We start from the raw sequence: 21,945 nt of genomic DNA, 5'->3' as shown, positions 1-21,945 counted from the left end.
GCATGCCGCATTCTGCCACTGTGTGAAATGGCTCATATCTGTCTTTGCCATTAGACAGTAGGTTCTATTATAAAGCTCTGCATTATTCAGCAAGCCAGAGAGACTGATCGTTACAGATTTAAGTCCTTTTCCATACTGCCTCTGGTGTCCAACGTATGGAACTGACCATGCATGTGTATTTAAATGAAAATATTCATTATTATCAGTCTACTTCCCTCTATGAGCACCAAATCTGATTACATCAATAAGATAACAGCCTCATTTGGCACACATTACTGGCTGCAAAGACATGATCTTTTCTTTCAGTGTTATAGCTAACACACAGAAGAGTCAAGTCAAGTCAAGTCAAGTTTATTTGTATAGCCCTAAATCACAAGCAGTCTCAAAGGGCTTCACATAGACAATCAATTGACAATAATTCTCAAAGCATCCCCTGATCTTAGGCTCCCAAAAGGGCAAGGAGAAGGAAGGGAGGGAGGAAAATGTGAGAGACCATATGGTGCTGTGACACCTTTAAGTTGTGATATATTGTGGATCACATGGTAAACTACACATCCTCAATAGTAAACCACACTGACATTGTGATTAAAAACTTGCAAACTTTGCTCCTTGCTAGCAAATAAGCAGCTGTTGAGCAGCTAAACACAACAAAGTGGCCCTTGTTGATTTGAAGCAAGGTTATGAAATCTAATGACATGTATTCTGCTGAGATAAGGAGAAATGTGTACATGTTTGTCCTGGAGCAATTAAGCTCCCATCCACTATTTGTTTCATATGCCATTGCTTGCCTCAAGCTCGGCATCTTGCTCATTACAACACACAGGATCAATGATTAAACAAATTAAGGTGGACTTGTTGGTCAATTTTCCTCCCACCTTTAGTCGATAGTCGTGGAGTCGTCATGCCTAAGTCTGAAAAACTTCTTGCAATGTAACTGAGTTACAAATGTTTCACCTTAACATTTGTCTCCGCAATTCTGTTTGTGACTAGAGTTTTACACAGCACTGTGATGCAAGTGGGACTGAAAATCCATGTGTCGCTGAGTAGTTGTGATCATTTGGCAGGAGAATGCACTGGAACACAAAGGGCATGTTTATTTATTTATTTTTCTATTTAACAGTTTGATTATTTATTTACTTTCTTATAGTCCCTTGACTTCTGTGTAGAATTTTTTTTTTATATTGCCGGAAACAAACCACCCTGTCATTGAAATAATAAATTAATAATTAAAAATAGTATGAAATGTGAAGTGTTATACTATAATGGACGGTGAAAGAAAATATATATGTAAAATATACAAGCCTATCAGTTGCTCTAATATAGACACTCATTGAATGGAAAATGCGAGGAAAGTGCATTCATCTGCTGCTTTCAATCCATTACCAAGCAAATTTCCTCCTGGGAGCAAATGCAGATTGCTGGTTTTACTGTAACAAGAGAAGTTCGATCATAATTAAAATACTGTATAGCAATTTATACAGTGCGCGTTTCGGAAGGGGGTTGGTGGAGTACCCTTTCCGGCTCATTTAAGAGGGCGCAATAATTGTGATATCATAGAATACTGTTCATGAAAGATTTATTCCAAGTAATTTCCATGTAGCCTGGATTATAAATTGAAATTATGACGTGTGTCTACAATCTTTATTGAATAAATGGGATGATCTGTTTTTAAATGGGAATATTTAGACGGGGCTTTTGCTCATTACTTTCTTTGCTTTACCGACGATGTCTAAACACGAGGCTAAAAGCTTCTGCCTGGCATTGATCAAGTACGTGGGCGACTGTTCCACGGATCGTGCACGAGTTTAAAGAATGGGCCGGACTCCGGGCGCCTCCTTCCTCTCACAGCTGCGATGAATGGAGGGGCTGCGTCAAGCGCGCTATAAAAGCGCGCGCGGCATGTTGCGGCTCCAAGCTTCAGTGAACAGCTCCGTGGTACTGAACACCGACATCAACGCGAGTGGAACCATGGATCGACTCCCGTGGAAAGTTTTTCTCCTTTGTTGCCTGGCCACCGCGGAGAGCTCCGCGCAAGACTTGGGACAGACGCAGTTTATTTGCACGTCGGTGCCCAAGGATATGGACTTGTGTGCGGCCACCATGCAGAACAGTGGGCCGGCGGAGGACCTGAAGACGACTGTCATGCAGCTGCGGGAGACCGTGCTGCAGCAAAAAGAGACCATTATGAACCAGAAGGAGACAATCAGGGAACTAACGTCCAAGTTGAGTCGCTGCGAGAGTCAGAGCTTCCCGGCCGCGGCGGGACCCGGAGGGAGGCGGCCGGGCGCCAAGAACACGATGGGGGATATTTCACGGGGCACCGCAGAGACCCTGGCCCAGCTGGGACACACTTTACAGACTCTGAAACAGAGACTGGAGAACCTTGAGGTAGGCAAGTTCCAGTACAGCCAAGTTCCCTTGGGCTCCGTGCGCTTTGTAAGACGACAATGCACACATTCAAGTCTATCTTTTACCGAGCATGCACATATTACTCGCGCATGATGATTAATTAAGTACAACCGCACAATATGCAATAATCAGATAGATAGATAGATAGATAGATAGATAGATAGATAGATAGATAGATAGATAGATAGATAGATAGATAGATAGATAGATAGATAGATAGATAATCACGTGAAGCAAATAAAAATGTCACAGCAGCTACATCTGCATTAATTAAAGAGAAACGGCCAAGAGAGTAAAAGAACAGCTTTCAGAAGGAAATTTACATAGAATCCAAATAAATAGAAACAAAAGATGTTGCATATTATGGAACAGTATTATTTTGATCGTGTGTCTGTCTATGTTGCATTTGCAGGGGTGTGCACGTGCAATGCATTACAACGACAACTGTCTCTAATATTAAGTTTACAGGGTGGTCAAATTCCGCTCGATGCCTTTGCAAACTATAAGTAACCTCATGTTCAAATGCCCCTGCCCCCACCCCATCGCACAGTTATGTTTAAGGCGGACAGCTTGCACTGGATATGAGTGATCTATTGTGCAAGTACCGAAGTAATATAGAGCCTGTGAGTGCGCATATGGGAAACCATGATGAGTTATTATGAGAAATTTGACAAAGAGCTAACCATCCCCATATAAAGTAACCCTAAGGCACATAATTTAAAAGTAAAGATTTCCAACCAGAACTGTTCCAATCTTAAACACATCCCTTTCTCCTTCCGCACGCTGCAGCAATACAGCCGAGGGAATAACACCGTGCAGGCGAACAGTCTGAAGGATCTGCTTCAAAACAAGATAGATGACATGGAGAAGCAAGTTCTGTCTCGGGTCAACACATTAGAAGAAGCCAAAAGTGGTTCCAGAAATGACAGCGACCAACGGAACCGAGTGGAGTCCACGCTCACTTCTCTGCACCACCGCATCACAGACTTAGAGAAAGGTGCGTACATTGGATCTACCGCAAAGAGGAGGGGAGGGTAGCCAATTTATTGCCCAGGGGCACATCATCCGCTCCAAGCCCTAATACGATGAGTTCACAAGCTCCCATGGAGTCGAATGTTTTTTTTTCCCTTCGCTTTCTGCTGCGGCATCTATCGCCTTGCGCGCGCATTGAGGAGAGAGCTGCATTGCTTTGCATATCTTACTGCTTGTAGTTTGCCCTTTCGCCTTTTGCCGTTTCACTGCCAAATGCTGACAGTGTGACTTGGAATAAAATAAAAAAAAAATAGAACAAGAGGAAGAAGATGAGGAACAACAGGGAAAAAAAGTCTTAAGTGATTACAAGTACATTTCTGCTGTGGAGAGATAATGCCAAAAGGTGATTCGCACTTAGGCGAGTTGGAGGATTTATGAGTCTTTTTCAGCTATCCAACTCGTGCGTGTGTGCGCGGATACGTGCCCTTCAGCGTGTATTATTTCTCCGAGCTCTCCAACTTCATCCCACATTCAAAAACATATCAGGCTAAATAAAAACTCGACATTGCCCATTAATGTGATTGTGAGTTTAGACAGTTTTATGTTCCTCTGGTCTGTGACTGGCTGGCCACCAGTCCAGGTCGTACTCCGCCTCCTTATCACCAGTGATCTGCGTGAGGAGAAAGTGGTATAGAAAATAGATGGATGCATGAACATGTCATGGGTGTATCGGGTTCCCAGGGGAAATACTGTGGCAGTCTTACTTGGTACTTCAAATAGCAAGGCAGAAAATAATATTTTTCATTTGTCACACTTGAGTTGTCCTCATATGAATTCTATTCGCATCTGCATTGTTGGCTCATGCCCATAAACATGAATGTTGATTAATGTTGCTCTGTCCTCTTCCTAATCCCTAAAGACACCGATTAAATAGAAAAGAATTCCCAGAGCGAGCAGAAGCAAACCTTTACAGACAAACTGACATTAATCTCATGTGCAGGCAAAGAAAACAGACCCACGGATAAGTTCCAGCTGACATTCCCGTTGAGAACCAACTACATGTACGCCAAAGCCAAGAGGAGTCTGCCCGAGATGTACTCCTTCACCGTGTGTCTGTGGATCAAGTCCAATGCCTCACCAGGGGTGGGGACACCTTTTTCTTACGCTGTCCCGGGTCAGGCCAACGAGCTGGTGCTGATTGAATGGGGAAACAACCCAATGGAGATTCTCATTAATGACAAGGTCAGTGGTAGGAGGGAGTGTGCAGCAAGGTTTTTAAGATGGAAATGATGCGGCCTGAATTCTGATTTAAATGGAAGTGTGTATTTGCCGCAGGTTGCAAAGTTGCCCTTCCTCATCAATGACGGCAAATGGCATCACCTGTGCATCACGTGGACCACTCGAGACGGGATGTGGGAGGCCTTTCAGGATGGTGTGATGAGGGGCAACGGGGAAAATTTGGCACCCTATCACCCCATCAAACCTGAGGGGGTGCTCGTCTTGGGACAGGAGCAGGTAAATCAACACGTGAGAATGTGCAGCAGTAAAATGTCATTTTCAGTTTGCGCCAAAGTTGAGCAAACCTGTTTGCTGATTTTGGCAAGTGATTGACTTAACTCTTAATTCAATACAAGCATACAAATCAGCACTGGAAAAAAGACACGTGCAACAAAATGAAGTTATTTTTTGAAGAAATGTTCAGTGCAGGGGAAAAGAAAGAATATTTATCAAATAAGAAACAATGAAGTCACACCTAACTTTGACAAGTGCAGAAAGAGGATTATTGCTTGTGCCTGGGAGTCACGTCTCTTCACTGTGACCTGTTACTCGTTCATTCACAGCTGACTTTGCTGTTCATTCCATCCTTTTATATTAATGATGTTGACGTTGCGTGACTCCACAAGAAGGCACATGATGGCTTTTCATGTGCCTCTTTTCTAGGTTGTGATAGATACCTTTATCTACTTTTTTGAAAACACATAAATGCAAACTTGTGTGACTTCAGATGCATTCAAGTTCAAAGTATGGCATAAGGTGTAAAGAAATGCTCTTTTCTTGGAACGAGCCAACTGAATATTTAATGGCTTACCAACAAGGCGGATAAACAAGGTTCTAAAAGGGAAATACGGTTCGGAGTTCTTGTTTAAAAAAAAAAGAAAAGAAAGATACAAATATATCTGCTGTAAATGGCCGATGACAAATCCAGCATGTACTCCCACCCAATGTCATTTGTATTTTAACTACTGCTTTTTAATTTTTTTGATTTGTCTCCGTCTGCAGGATACACTCGGAGGAGGCTTTGATGCAACACAAGCTTTCGTAGGCGAGCTGGCAAACCTAAACATCTGGAATAGGAAACTGTCCATCACTGAAATCTACAACTTGGCAACCTGCAACAGTAAAGCAACGGCCGGCAATGTGCTCTCTTGGATGGAGAGCAACATTGAAATATTTGGAGGAGCAACTAAATGGTCCTTTGAGCCTTGCCGTTCAGCCAACTGAACTGAATTGAAGCCATGGAGATAAGGCCTCTGTGTATTTCTGAGTTTATGTTGCTCTCGTCTTCATTTGATGTTTGTTAGAGGCCATTTGATCTTGACTTTAGTTGTAAGCTTCAAGCTGGGATTTCTGCCATTCCCTAGTACGTATTTATATGCTGAGGAACAGTTTTCATCCTGGGGCTGGGGGAGGGGTGGGGGGTTCATTCTGGGAAACCTCAGGTTGTTGTTTTTTTTCTGAGGGGTTCAGTTGAAAGCACAACTTAATTTTTTGGTTTGGCTTCTTTTGTCTGGAACTAGCATCTGGCTCCGTGCGTGTGGACAAGTCACCATCCAAGCAAGGAATTACGTAACATTTCCCACCTGTTTCTCAGAGGAACCCTTGTCAATTCTTGTCAGTAGTTGACGCTGTGACAAGATGTTGAGGCTCTTTTTTCCTATACCCTCCTCCTCCTCCTGCTCCTTCCTCTTCCTCCAAGGCCCCTCCGGAACTTCCACTGTGACTGACAAAGAGAACGGAAGGAGCAGAGGACCCAGACTGTGGTACAAGTCAGTTTGTAAGTGTCGTTCGCTTCAAGTGTTTCTGTAAGAATATCGCCGACTTGCCAACATTGTTACAAAGCCTGGGTGCCTTGGGCTGGTACAAATATTCAGCGCACACAATGTTTTAAGTTGCAAATTCAGTGTTATTTCATTTGGATTTTCTCTTTCTTGACTCTGGTTCAATTTATCGTTTGGGATTGTTATCATCACGTGTTTTGGCAGGTGTTTGTACTGCTCTGTATTAGGAATGTTACAGTATCTGTATAGTAACAGCATGAATGACAGAGTGCTGTGAAAGCAATGTTGAAATCTGCTTTATTATCTTTGGGTGTGGGTTTTTTACTGCATTGTTATATGCTCCAAGCATGGCAAAACCTGAGAGATGAATAATTTAATTTTTGTAATAAAATTGTGATACTTAATGTCGCAGTGCAGTTCTGGTGCTTTTTTTGTGTGTGTGTGTGGTAACTCTATCTGCAATGGAACAATCAGCACCTGAGGTTTGAAGCGAATTGACATTATTTTTGCTCTACCCAAGCTTTTTTGATTTTTATATAGACTTCTATATTACATTCTTTTAGTGGGCATATGGAGTACGTATTATGTATTTGGCTCAACTATTTCATGTTTCCATCAAAATGTAAGCGGGTTGTAGGCATTAAACTACAAGGCAAATAAGCAATATATAAAAGAGCAAGGATAAGTATAATAGAGGACACAAGTTGCATGAATGCATAAGAATCACAAGGGTACAAATGCGTTTTCATTTTCAGAACTTTACCATATGATTTTTGCTCCTGAGCGTAGAGCATCAAAAGATCAGGGCTGTAAACTTCATCTTCATTTCCACACCCAATTGCAAGCTGACAAGTATGAGGCGGGAGCGTTGTCTTGTTTTAGTATAATTTATGTGGCGCATAGAATTGAATGTTCTGGGGGGTTTTTTCTTCTAGAAACTCTGCCTTTCTTGGATTTTTACATTGTTTGCCTTTCGGGGTTCAAATAGCTCAATAAATCTTGATGCCAGATGCCGCACAGCTGCACTTGTGACGCATTTTTGGAGTGAGAAAGACATAAAAGAACATATTTTATTTTAATATTACAAGTACAGCGTAACCATTCAAATTAGATTTAAAACAACATTTAAAAATGAAAGAAGTGGTTTAAATTTATATTGATTACTCATAATTTAGTTTACATATTCACAGAGAGCCAGAGCAGAAGGATAAAAGAACCCCATGCGACTCTGGAGCACCAGGCAATCTGTGGATAAGTCATACAATCAGTTGTGAATGCCACTTTGAATATAAAAAAATACTACCACAACTGTGCATGGTCATGCTCTGGCACATGCCTGAAATTTTGACATGCGATGCTATATCTTGTGATTGTTTCCTTCAAGTTATTCACAATTGCTGCCACTGTGAACAATAGAAATAATTGAAATAACTAGGTCAACTAAGTCAGAATTAAAATGTATAACTAACTCAGCAATTATGATCTCTCCTCTGGCCATGTATTGTGGCCTCTTACAATAGAAGAAAAAACTATTTATCTTTCTGCTGTATAATGAAGCAGACCAGCGGTGGCCAGAAGAGAGTGTGCAAATTTCAGTCTAGTCTTGCACTGTTCCAATGGCCTAGTGTGTGAGCATGCCCTTAAACATAAATCTCAACAAAGCTATACATAATTAGAAAAAATACACAAATCTTTTCCGAAAGACTGCAGGCTGATTTTTGGTCTTAATCCTGTCCTTAGAGTGGATTTTCATTAGCTGTGAGAGAGAGAGGGACGCATCACTTTGGAGTAATCCCCCATGGTGCACTGCAGAAAAGAGCCTGGGTTGAGTAGCGGCAAAGAGAATGACAAGGCATTTGTACAAAGTGCTCCTGAGTCCCACTATAGTTACGTTTTATTACAAGGAGGTTGGAAAACAATGCCTTTGCCTGGGCAATGAGAAACAATCATGTTAGAGTGTCAAATGAAAAGTGAATAACATTAACTGTATTAATTGTGAAATAAACGAATTCCCACCCATCAATCCATCTTCCTCTTTAAGGTTGTAGAAAGTATACAGAACAAACATTTAGAAAAATTCCAGTTAGGTTTCCAACCTCTTCACAAAATAGAAACAGTCCTCAAGTACTAAATGATGTTAGCTTGAAGGGTAACACAAGCAAGGTGTCGACGCTAGTTTTATTGGATCTCAGTAAAACGATTGATGTCATTGATTATAATATATTGTTAGGTGGGTTGGAAACTTTATTGGGATTAAATGAAATGGTTCATGTCCTACTTTAAGGGAATGGTTCATGTCCTACTTCGGAGTTACTTAGTGACCATTGGTAGTTTTGAATGGCCATGACATCGTGGGGTCCCTCAAGGGTCAGTCTTTGCACCCCTTTTGCTCAGTCTGCATATGTTCCATTTGGGTCAAATGACTCAGAATGCTAAAGTTAGCTATCATTGTCATGCAGATGACACACAGCTATATTTATCAATGTCCCCAAATAACAGCAGTTCAATTCACGCATTGTGTTGCTTTTTAGAGGAAACAACTGGATGAATCAACATTTCCAAAACAAAACAGAGGTAATTGTTTTCAGCAATGAAGAAAATAGGATTGTTGTTAGAAAACACTTGGAGTTAGTGTCTTGAAAAGATCACATCCAAAATCTTGGGGTGTTGATAGACCTGACTTTCAGCAATCATAGGAAAAATCCATTACTAAAACTGGAAAAATATATCTAGACGGAAGGTTTGAATGCTCCAGGCAGACCAGGAGAAACTTATTACCTCCAGTAGAGCATCAGACAGCTGCAGCTCTTTCGGAATGCTGCAGATTGGGTTCAGACTGGAACAAAGAAAGCAGAACATATTACTCCTGTCCTAAAGGATTTACACTGGCTCTCAATCAGATGTAGAATACATTTTGATAGTTGCTACACGTCTATCACTGAATAGTTTGGATCCTGAATAAAATCAAGAAATGGTGATTGAATATAAGCCCAGCAGGCCTCTGAGATCTCCAGACTTGAGTCAATTGGAGGAGTCCAGAGTACAAAGCAAACACGGTGACAATACATTTAGCTGTTATGCTTTACGCAAATGGAATAAACTGCCAACAGAAGTGGTCAGCCCCAAGAGTCAATGCTTTTAAATCCAGGTCAACAACTTTGCTTTTTATCCCACTTGATTAAGATTTTCTAAACATCTTTAAGTCTGTTTTTCTTTGCGTCACTTTAGAAACACACTCTTAATTCTTTACTTTACTCTGTGCTTTGCTTCTGTCATTGCTGTTTTTGTAAATGCTTGTACATTCTCTTTCCCTGCTTGTGTGAAGCATATTGAGTTGCCTTGTGTATTAAATGCGCTATATAAATAAAGCTGCCTTGCCTTAGAGACTATCCCAGCTGACTTAGTGCAAAATATAGACTGGGCGAATAAACTACTGTCACAGGACTAATATGAATGAGGCAACAGAGGGGAATTAAGCCATCCATGGCAGTTGAATGTATCTCACCCATGTCAACTAGCACACTATAGTACTAAGACACACACCATTGCCATTCTGTGCATTCCCCTCCAAAGATTTCAAAAGAAGACTGAGCATTTGTAAATTCCTTAATCAGCTCTATTAAGTCCAACACTTGAGAATGCTTTTTTGTTCTCAAGAATACTGTAATCAGGTGTTTTCTGTGGTACTGTATGAGGAAATCTGGAGACTAGTTCAGCACATGTATGGGAATAAATAGAAAGAGGTCTGCTGGTGGATTGGCAGATTTTTTTCAAGATGGAACTCCATCAACAATTGGCTTTGAATCCCTTTTTGTTGCTGTGGTGATGGGCAAATGAGATCAGCAGGAGTTATCAATGGTCTCTATTTTTGCATTGTGAGAAGAAAAGAACCGAAACATGGTATACATTGGACTGGTGAGGAACGAAGGTCATCTGTAGCAAGACAGAGTACGTGTGGGTGTGAAAGGGAGGACCGTGCAATGGTAAGGTTACAAGGAGTAGATGGAGAAGGTGCACGAGTACAAGTACTTCAACTGCTCAGAGCAATGGAGACTGTAGAAGAGAGGAAGAAAACAATACAGGGCAGATGACGCTGGTGGAGGAAAAGTGACAAGGGTGCTATGTGACGAGAGCACACCAGCTAAGTGAAAGGAAAAGTTTCTAGGACAGCAGCAAGTTCAGCAATGTCGTATGCCTCTGAGATTGTAGAAATGATGAGAAGACGAGAGACAGAGCTGGAAATGCAGTGTTGAGAATGTCTTTGAGAGTGACGAGGAGGGACGGCACCAGAAATGATCTCAGCAGAGACTGTATGGTTTGAAACGAGAGAGACCAGATTGAAATGGTTTGGACATGCACAGAAGAGGGACACTGAAATATCAAGAGGATTCAAGAGCCACCAAGTTGGGATAAACTAAAGAGGAGATTCATGAGCGGGTACTTGAACTTGACCATAAGCCTATGTTGTACTTTTAATAGAACACATTGTGCATGAATTGTGCTCATTTAATAAAGCTCCCCTGCTTTTTGACTTGCCTTGCCTTGCCTCAGCCACTAATTAGATAGATTTCAATCTCAAAATGAGAGTGATTAATTTATTGTCCACATATTTTATCAAAGTCAAACATCCCACAAGAGACAAACTTGTATCTACTATGCCTCTACAGACGTTGTTTGTCTTTGGAGGTGATTGAGCGGTTAAGGGCGTGACATATGTGGTGACATCTCATTAATTCATCAGATGTCCCCTGAGGCAGAGGCAGGACAGAAATATTGCTTCTGTCCACAAGTGCAGCTATTCCGCATGTTTGTGTTTGGGTGGCAAAAAGGGCTAAATAAGAGTTTAGAGATGCCGTGCTCAACAAATATTGCCTGCAGAAAGAGTGTACATTTGCTCCATTATACAGTAAGTGCATGATGAGTGATTTATTCCATACTGCTTTTCTCCGCAGAGCCTTGAATGTTAAGAAAAGGGGAGAGAAATAAGTGAGGAATAGAGATTGATCGTCATCTTGCTGCTCTTCTCTTTGTGATGAGACAGCAGGGAGTGGAACTTGTGGCATTTACTGATCAGCAGAGTCCTTCAGGAAGTATTCAGCGAGGATAATGAGGTTTCCTAGGCAGGCTGGGATCAAAGTGGATATAGACCGCGGCAGGAGGCTACTCCACAAGTCAGACCAGAAAATGATTATTTTAATATTCTTCTTCATACAGTAGGCATCCTACACTTGTCTCAGTGGGTTTCATAGATCCACAACAGCTGCAGAGCATATACCATATCGGATTTTCTCAGCTTGAATATGACGCGTCAGGCCTCAGAAGAGACGTCTCTGTCCGTGGCAGACGTTGAAGGTGGAAAAAAATTAACACCAATGTAACAGCAGAGGGATATAAAATGAAAACAAATCAAATACATGATTGAGCCAAATAAATTTCACCCTTCTTAAAATGTGTGAAGATCTTGCCGGCAAAGATACCTGGCACTGTGTGAAAAAATATTTACCCCAGTTGTTAAATCATGACTTAAATGTGACTAATCCGATTTTTAGCAAGGCTGAATTAAGATTCATTGACCACATACAAGCTTGATTTCCTCCAAACCTGTTCAAAAAGACAATCTGTCCACCAAGCTGCAACAAATTGTCAATATCCAATAAAATTCAGGAACAGATCAGAAATAAAGAAACTAACTTATCAATTGACACGTTATGAAAATGACTATCAGTCTGGGAAGGGTTACAAAGCTATTTCTAAAGCTTTAGTATTCCACGAACCACGGTGAGAGCCATTATCCACAAATTGAGAACCTCTAATCTTCCCAGGAGTGGCTGGCCTATTAAAGTCATGACAAGAGCACAGTAGTGACGCATCCAAGAGGTCATAAAGTAAACCAGAACAACATCAAAGCAAAATCAGTGTTCATGACTCAAGACTGCACAAAAATGCCATCCAGGGCAGAATTCCAAGATGAAAACTATTGCTGACCAAAATCAACGCAAAGCTTGGACTTATGCATAAAACAACAGTAACAAAACAAATCTTAGGGGGTGGCCATTTTGCCACTTGTAGTCGACTGACATCAAAGTTACTCTGGGCTCAGGTAATGGCCAATCACAGCCCAGCTTGCAAACATCTCACGGCCCAACTGAGAAAAGAAATGAGCTGCCATTAATGATGTTCGCCCACTGTGCTGAGCGATTGTGCGTCTAATGAGTGGAATAGAGTGTGCACAGAGATTGAATAAACAGTGACTATAAAACATTTGAGACAGAGCTAAAAAAAAAAAATGAACAAGCAGAGTGGGCAGAGATATTCTATCCCCTTAGGTCCATCTCTACTGCTCTCATTCACCCATATGTGCATAGTATATAAAGTATATGTGCAAGTATAATGCTTGTGTCCAGTTTGAACATAATGTGCGTATTTTTTTGCATAATTTTCAACTAGATTTCTGAAAAATATGAGCATACACAGGGTTTGTTTGATAAAAAACATTGCCAAAATGTTTGGTGCATTGCATCTTTATCATCTTGGCGCATCATCCAAATATTTACTTGAAGAAGCAATTTTGGGCATGGTTGTATTTGTGAATTGTTGGTTACGTGATGATAAATGAGTCTTCAACTGCACGATCACGCACGTGAAGTTGGATAAAAAGAAACACCGAATGACAGCTGCTCTTTATATTTCCACAGGGAGCTTTGTAATGATGTGGTTTATCTGTTTCGCGGCACAGACGCGTTTTTTTTGTTCACATTGCGGACGGCTGCTGATAGAGTGGCTCTGCCATCTTGGGTTGTTCCATACGCAGTGTAAATTTTATAGAGTGGCTTTGTGACACAACATCAATTTGTTTTACTCTTATAGGTTACAAACAGAAGGCCTTTCATACCTGTGTATAAGGGCTTTCATAGATGAACATTTGGTGGATCAATTTCAAAGTTACTCGGTCTGAAGAAGTATTTTTGATTGATTAAATAAAACATTAAAACTAACCACAGGCTTCTATATTTGCTGACTAGCAACACTAATTTCCTACCTCACACTCACATAGTATTTTGTAAAATCCTATTTCAAAAAGCACAGCAGGAGCCTTTATTGATACAGTGTACTTCATGAGTGTGTGCACATTGAGAGAAAAAGCATTACCTTAATTTGTGTTCCTCTACATATTTGTCAATTGTTTAGCTCTGTACTTTTGCATTTGATACATACACTTGTCATCTCTTCTTTTGCTCACATTTGTTGTTTTGCACTTACATCATTTTTCTTTTTCTTTCTATGAGCACAACGCCGGCAGACATATGCTCCTTCTTTATTTTCCCATCGCGCCTGCTCGCCTTCCCACATTCGGCGCCGATTCTTACACTTCACTTTCTTGTTACCCCCTGCCATCTCTTTCTCTCTCTCTCTGTCTCTCTCTCTCTGTCTCTCTCTGTCTCTCTCTGTCTCTCTCTCTCTCTTCAGGGGACAGGATACAGCCCCTATCGTGGCGGGAATCAAAAGCAAAAAAAAAAAAAAGCATCGAGGACATGGCCAAGAGGTTTGAGGTTGTCTGAATAGTAAGAAAACAGGGTTTCGTGTTTATGAGTGCACACCCCCTCACTTCAAAGTCTAGCGGGGAGCAGGGTGGACTTTAAATGAGATGATGTAACCTCCCAATGGAGAAGCAGGAGCGATCACATATTCAAGGTCAGCGGTCATTTTCCTTGGAACGACCTGGTTGAGATACCCCCTGCTCCCTCTCATATCTCGCGTATGTTCTGACGGGTTGTAATGGCAAGACTTGCCCTCTGATCAAGGCTCTGTAGAGAGGTGATTATACAAACACGAGCAGAGAATAAAAGAGTAGGGAAACCTCAGAATTACTTAAACGAGGAGACAAGGACAAAGGGAAAAGTGGATCTAATGAGGAATACTGTAAGTCAGATGGAGAAACGAGAGGGCACAGATTTGAGAGGTTGACAGGCTGTTTGCAGTCAGTCATTCACTGTCTCCAGTTAGAATTCCCTTCTTAACGCTCCCTTTCTTAGGAAAACCCACCCTCCTCCACCTCCTGCTTTTCCTTTCCCTCACTGTCTTCCCCTCTCTCGCTGCGCCGAGCACCGCAATAGCGTTATGAATTATTGAGGAACCCTGAATCGGGATTGAACATTTGTGTTTTGCGGTTGTGTCTTTTGTGTCTATAGTACAACGAGCAAGCATTCACAATAAAAAATCCAATCAAAATAAACAAAAACAAAAAAAAACCTTTCATGTTCTATTCTGCATGCATCAGTGTGAGAATAGCCCAGCCATTTCCCCGTTGGGAGGGGACTGGGTGTGTTGCACTGAAATTGGAATGCAATCGAGAAAAAAAAAAAAATCCACTATGAATATTCCAGAATGATTCCTTGCACTGGAGGAGAATCACTTGGAATGAGGAGTTGTCCATTGGGAATAAAATAAGATCATTTGAAGGGTAAAAGTTGGAGATCTATTTGAATGTTATATGAGAGTGTATAAGAAATAGCTTGGTGCAGTGGATGTCGCTTTGAGCGAGTGAGGGAGGGTGAGACTGCGGAGAATGTGTGTGCATAAAAAGTCCATGTAGTATGTGCATGTATGTGTTTGTGTGGGTACAAAACAGGCCCAGTACCTGCTTAAGTGGCTCAGGGCGAGAGTGTAACTACAGGGTGTTGCCATGAGACGCCAGAGTGTGAACGACGTGAATGTGTGTGTGTATGCCTGTGCATGGGAGCGTATTTGCGTGGTCCATATTTCAATTCTAGCTTAATTGGCCCAAATCTGCCATTCAGTGAAGCAGGTTCCTTGCCCTCCTCCATATGGCCTCCTGGGAGAAAAGGTACATAAGTGTCAAATTGCTACTTCTCCTATATTTCTCTCTCTCTCTCTCCCCCCCCCTCTCTCTCTCTCGGTCTCTCTCACACACACACACACACACACACACACACACACACACACACACACACACACACACACACACACACACACACACACACACACACACACACACACACACACACACACACACTTGCCCTGCCTCGAGCTGGAAACCATAGCAAAAGATGTGTAATTAGGTCAAGTTCATCACTGCATATTTATAGTTGTACAGATACACACGGATGTGCATGCACATTTATCTCATAAACAAAGGTGACCCAATAAGGGTTTTGGGAAGTCTATTGACTATATGATCTGACAAAAGGAACATATTCACCTAAATTCAGAACCCCAAAAATATTTTTTTAAGAAAATAAACAGAAACCCCTTATTGGGACATTTTTTTTGTCATTGGTAATGGAAGGCTTTGATCAACATTGCTGATCCTGGGCTGATCAAGATCAGCGGTCGATCGATCGGACCCCCTCTACTCATAACATTTCGCAGACACTCATCACATGAGGTGGGTCTAATAAAGCACCAACAGCTTTTAGTGTAGTGATGTAAAATGAAAGGGTGGAAACAAGCTTTCAGTCATTCAGTGTTCTACGGAATAAGGGGTTCGCAATTACAGTTTGAAGAGGTCCTCCTGGAAAATGTCAGCACACATTATAATGATATAATATATTTTGTTCTCACCAACCTGAATAAAAATAAAAGAATTCTAAAGAATAAAATGCTGTGATACAGCGCAACTCAAATACCATTTATTTAGGTTGGTCAGTCCACTTTTTAATACTACTGAACCTACGTATATTTAAAACAAAAAGTAATCGGGAACACAATAGAATAATGGTTCTATGTCTGCCTCACAGTCAGCACATTTAGGTCTGAATCTGTTTGCGTGGGGTTTCTCCCGATCGTTCCTCCCACATCACCAAAACACACATCTTAGATTAATTGAAAGCTCTAAATCACCTTTTGCTATAAATGTGAGTTTGACTACTTGTTTTTGTCCAAAGGGGCAATGTGATTGACTGGCGACCAGTCCAGTCTGTACCCTGCCCCTCCCCCAAGGTCAACTGGGATAGATTCAAGCACACCTACAACCCTAGTGGGGGGGACAAGTGGTAAAAGTGGCAGATGGATGGATACAGTTGTGTATACTCTTTCCCAATGGTCATAAACTTTTAGTTGTCTTTCCAGAACAGAGGTACAATGTGGGCAGCTGAATATGATGTAATTTGATTGTCAAGGTGCTTAGGTGTGATTGTAAGTGTGAATGGTTGTCTGTATGTGCCTTGCAATTGGCTGGCAATCAGTTGAGGGTGCACCCCGCCCAGAGACCGCTGGGATAGGCTTCAGCACACCCGTGACCCTCGTTAGGAGAGCTGGTTCAGAAAATGGATGGATGGATGGATGGATGGATGGATGGATGGATGGATGGATGGACGAACAGGCGGGTGGACAAATGGATGGAAGTTGATTACACCTAGCAGTCAAATGTCAGACAACAAAGTCTTTGGCCTCTCCTCAAGAGTGGTCACGCTAAACTGCAGCCTGTTTATATGGCAAAGGGCAATCAAGGTGACGTATTTGCCTCATCTATGGATGGAGTTGAACTGAGGCTGAGAATTTAGTGCAAACTAAAACCCCACCCACCGTGGAGCTGGCTGTTTCCAATCGGCGAAATGAATGGCTCACTTGTGCCCATTATTAATGGCTCAACATGATCGTTCCAGTGAATCAAATTTTGGCTGATATTGTATCCAGAAAGTTACGTAACGTAAAAATAAACTGCAGTTACATAAATTGAATATTTCTTCAGTGCATGTCAGGAATGAGTTAAACCAGGGCGACCAAATGCAGCTTGAACCAGGATTTATTGAAAGGGTAAGGGAGTTGGAAGGGAGGCAAGTGGTGAACCGACGACACAGACGGGAGAGAGACTCACGGCCAGCAAACAGACAGACCGACCGACAGAAGTTCACTTTGGACAAGGTTAAAATTCTGACCATGAGCCTCCAGACAGACCGAAGGGAACCTAGACGACAGGAACAGGAACACTGGGCACGGACAGGGACGGAACAGAACAGTAGACACCGACAGGGAAGAAGCACACGGGCAGGGTTTAAATACATGAGACAACAAGAGGGAGCAGGTGACAGACATAACGGCAATGAAGGGGTGTAGCTGAGCGAAGTTGCCGGCCGAGCGTCTCCGGCAAGGCACGTGACAGTGCAGCGCAGCAGGGTTACACAGAAATGATGGCTACTGAAGAGGAAGGAGACAGGAAGAGAATCAAAGTAATGATTCAGCAACTGAACGAAAGCCAAGATGAAGTCATGTGGTTGCCGAACCTCACAATGACAAGACCGACAGGAGATGCAAACAGGAAGAAGACACACGGAGTCACACCTCTAGATGTAGAGTGTGAACTTCATGCTGAAAAGAGGCACAATTTGGAAATCAAAAGACATCCGCACTTTGTGTCTTTCTTATATCTTGAGTCTGCAAGTCATTCTTGAAAGATAATTATTGTTCTCATCCTCGAACTTTGATTAAAGATCTCATTCCTTTGCGACAGCCGACAATATGCCCATCAGTCTCTAGGGTGTCAAACTCATTTTTATCGAGGGCCACTTTGTAGTTACGGCTTCCTTCAGAGAGCTGTTATGATAGTGACACCAAATAAATGTTTGATTGTCTCCTATGAATATATATATACACAACAGATCGATGGATTACTAGTTTTAAAATCAGCAATCATTTTGTCTTCAATTATTGTTTAATTTACTGTAAAAAGGGCAACAATAAAATTCTTGCAAAATCTCAACATTATTTATTACACATGCGAATGAAAAATGTTGGTACAGATTTTAGCAAGGATCATGGGAGTTGACATGGTTGCTTTCGCGGGCCATATAAAATGACATGGTGGGCCGAATCAGGCCCCCGGGTCTCGAGTTTGACACTATGCTCTAGGATTTTTACAGTAAGGTGCCTCATATTGGCGCCATTGGTGCTGCTCGCAGTGACATTACAGTTTAGTGATTGTCAGCTACAGAGGCATGAGATAGACTACACTATAAAATCATTTTCTGGCATGTTTGCTTTAGTTTCCTTAACACAACAAAGTGATTTTAAAAAGTATTGTTTATTCCATAATTGGCAAGACAGTCTTTTGATAAGCAATTCCCAACAACCAATTTAAGTAAACGCTTAAACTCATCACTCAGCTATTGGATTATACATTCAAATAACAATTTCTAGATTTGAAAAGGCTCTTCATAAATAACAATTACCGTAATTTTGTGTCACTCCAAATCATTAAATCCTTCAAAATCTTCGTCCTCTGTGTCACTTACAAACAAAGCTGCTCCTGATGCCAGTAGTACGTGGGGCCCTTTGTCATCTTCGTCATCCCATGATCGAATCCGTTGCCCTTTATGTAAACAACCGCTGCGCGGCACGGATGACGTCACTTGCAGTTCAAACGACAGTAATCCCTTGCTACATCGCGGTTCGTTTATCGCGGTTTCACTACATCGCGGATTTTTGAATTTTGAAAATTTGTGAAAAAAAATCACATATAAGTCGCTCCTGAGTATAAATCGCCCCCCCCACCCAAACTATGACAAAAAACGCGATTTATAGTCCGAAAATTACGGTAGTCTTATAGTACAGAATATACCAATATTGTTAATTAACCTAATACAATATAGTGTAGTCTTAGTTTCTAAATCCCTAAAGGCCTCCTGCTCTCGTGATTCTGCTCCCTCATTGTTGTCTACTGTTTTCGTCCACCCGAGTGAAGCTTTCAATCCTATCAATTAATCCATCTTCCTCTGTCAACCTTAATCCGTTGGCATCACCATTTCTGCATTCTCCCAGTTCGTCCCATCAATACCATTGGTGAGTGGCCAATTCCTCACTCTTTGGTAAATACAGTCACCTCACTTCTCTGTAGATCCCAAACCTCAGCGTCATCAGGAACCCTTCGTTTAATTTCTTCTGCCATCCTAAAACTTCTAAACACGGCTCCCCGCTCCTGCTCCAGAGAACACATCACACCAAACCTCCATCACCTTCATGCGCCCCTTACAGCAAAGTCTCAAGTACAAGATTCTCCTCATCTCCTACAATGTTGTGGACAATCTGGCTCCCTCGTACCAGACTAATCTCTTCTAGTGCCCCTTGACATTAATCATTTAAAAGTCAATACATCCCTTACTGTTATCGTTTATTGTTTTGTTTCTTTATTCTTATCATAATTATGACGGTGTTATGATTGTTTTTATGATAGCTGATTGTCAAAGACAAAATGAGATGCAAGTATAGCAACATGGGCTAATATTCTTTTTTGGAAACAAGTATAAAAATAAAGATTATAAGCATTTTTTTTTTGTCCTCTTATGAATCACAGCGAGTAATTGTGCATTGCTTCAGTTTTCTCCAGATGTTTATGGTCGTGATAACGGGTGAAGCAAAGCAGTGGTTTGTTTTTAAATCAGCAACTGCGCAAAAAAAAGCTGGAGTTGCGCTGGCTACCCACAAGTGAAGTCTTTAAATTCTTCCGTGACAGAAATAATGCTCACATATGATTGACGGTTTCAAGGAGGTATTATTTTATCAGTGCCATGTGTATTCAAGTGGTCGTTTGCAGTGGTGTAGAAGTGCACCACTACTTACCGAGAGCTGTTTCTAACATTCTGACAATAACAATACCTCTCTTTTAGCTATCTTGAAATCAAAATGATGTGTTTCGGTGTTCTGCTATGGGAAATGAGCTCACAAGCAGATCCATCCATGACAGAGGCTAACTTCCCTGTCAGTTTCTCTCACCAATTACTGCTCTCATGTCTCACAGGGAGAGATAAGCCCTGTGCACACTGGAAAAAAATCTCCCCACTTCACTCTAACCACATGTACAGTCGCTCAACAACTCATTAAAACATCTTTTTTTTTTGGTGCTATCTCCGATGCGCACCGCCCCCAAGGTACTGTTGGCCTCTCCTTTCCATTTAACGACAGCCAGTGCAGTGCTACTGACTAGCGGGTCAATATCACTATGAAGTGCATTTGGTGTCTTCATCAGAATCAGTCAAACGGTGAGATCTTATGATACACTATGCGACTGTGTTACATTTGCTCACATGCCTTGACTCACATATCAATTTAAATGACATCCCATTCCTAATACATTCCAAAAAGTTCAATATGACGTTGGTCCACCCTTTGCAACTATAACGACAGCGACATTTCTGAGAAGGCTATCCACAAAATTTAGGAGTTCTTACCATTCTTCCATAAGAGCATTTATGAGGTCACACATTTTGATGTTTGAATAAAAGGCCTGCTTCTCAGTCACTGCTCTCATTCATTCTCTGAGCTGTGTGCAGGCCAGTCAAGTTCATCCACACCAAGACTGTCATCCATGTCTTTTTTATTCATCTTCAAGTGCCGTTCTCCTGGCAACCATCAAATCTAGACTCTTCCATCAGATTGCCAGACAGAGAAACGTGATCTGTCTCTCCAGAGAACATGTTACCGCTCCAGTGTCCAGTGGTGACATGTTTTACAGCACTGCATCCAACGCTTTGCATTTGCAAGGGCTGTCTATAATTCTCGAGATGAGTATGATAATCAGGACATTCAATTTGTTTGTTGCAAAATATAAACCTGTTTTTTCAAACGTTTTTCTTTTGTCAAGTATGACGTTTTCATTGGTAAGTAACTAAGAATAAAGTAGCTCGTGGACTCTGACTTGCAAAATGGAAGAGATGTAGAAGGGGAACAGAAGGATTACTCTGCTCTGTCAAAATAGTCAACTCAAAATAATGCAAAAGGAAAGTCAGGTTTGAACAGCTTGGGCCCTCTGAGAGTGAGCTGTAAAAAATCAAGTAAATGTAGATGTCACAAAGGACAAAACTGCAATAAAAAAAAACTGTCAGACCATAAGGGTAAGTAACTGGAACCACTGCAAAATAATAAATGATTAATCACACGTTCTTCTTTTGGATGGTTGTTAAATCGAAAAAAAAAGTGCATTGCCACGCAGTACCCTTTTGAGGACAATACTCAGGTTAAAAAGGGTTTTGAATGCAGAGGCAGACAGGACAATGAAGTGGGGAAACCAGAGAGACTTTAAACACAAAAATGCTAAATGTGTGATGATGATGTTAACAGGCAAACCTTGATTTCTCCAAAGTGAGTGTACAGTATTTTGCCTTACGGGTGGGTCTCTGATATGGAAGCAGTAGGTTGATCTCCGACCCAACCTACTGATCAATACTGCCCATCTGACCACTTCTATTTTTGGATTTCATCCCTGCAGAGTCAGCTCACTCACCACCTTGTCCTTGGTTTCCGCTCACCTCGACAGGCTCGTCCGGCAGTGAGCTGCTAGCTGCCAAGTCTGACTCATTTTAAAAGAGCCACTTGGTGATGACACATTACACACAATATGCTATGTTACTAATTTGGTTAGTTCACACTTGCAATCATTTAAGGAAAGAAAATCCATACAACTGTCCCACCACACGTCCATGCGTATTAGAGATGACCAAAATATCAGGGACATGTATTACTTATTGAAAAGGCACCTGGTGTAAAAAAACAA

General features: G+C 41.5%; 2 protein-coding genes across 2 annotated transcripts in view; one reads left to right on the top strand and one right to left on the bottom strand.

Annotated features, from left to right (window-relative positions):
• The first annotated feature begins 1,913 nt into the window (after window positions 1–1,913).
• On the top strand, window positions 1,914–6,016 carry LOC147056585 (neuronal pentraxin-1-like). The gene is made up of 5 exons (XM_085912266.1): window positions 1,914–2,388; window positions 3,199–3,406; window positions 4,382–4,623; window positions 4,717–4,896; window positions 5,662–6,016. Exons 1-5 carry the CDS (start codon window positions 1,969–1,971, stop codon window positions 5,881–5,883), a joined length of 1,272 nt encoding a protein of 423 aa, XP_085768392.1. The 5' UTR covers window positions 1,914–1,968; the 3' UTR covers window positions 5,884–6,016.
• A 3,178-nt stretch (window positions 6,017–9,194) lies between these two features.
• LOC147056584 (endonuclease V-like) overlaps window positions 9,195–21,945 on the bottom strand; it is a 52,602-nt gene continuing 39,851 nt past the window's right edge. The window contains exon 9 of the mRNA XM_085913205.1: window positions 9,195–9,276. The gene's annotated coding sequence lies outside the window, so the exon portion shown is untranslated. The remainder of the gene's footprint in view (window positions 9,277–21,945) is intronic.

Source organism: Syngnathus leptorhynchus, chromosome 5, assembly GCF_054491065.1.
Source record: "Syngnathus leptorhynchus isolate UIUO chromosome 5, UIUO_Slep, whole genome shotgun sequence".
NCBI lineage: Eukaryota > Metazoa > Chordata > Actinopteri > Syngnathiformes > Syngnathidae > Syngnathus > Syngnathus leptorhynchus.
This window is presented reverse-complemented; position numbering and strand designations above follow the sequence as displayed.

Excerpts from the sequence above, each read along its gene's own strand:
- LOC147056585 (XM_085912266.1), top strand. The coding sequence starts at position 1,969 with ATGGATCGACTCCCGTGGAAAGTTTTTCTCCTTTGTTGCCTGGCCACC. Across the intron at positions 3,407-4,381 it reads CATCACAGACTTAGAGAAAG|GCAAAGAAAACAGACCCACG; the intron begins GTGCGTACATTG and ends TCTCATGTGCAG. Across the intron at positions 4,897-5,661 it reads TCGTCTTGGGACAGGAGCAG|GATACACTCGGAGGAGGCTT; the intron begins GTAAATCAACAC and ends CTCCGTCTGCAG.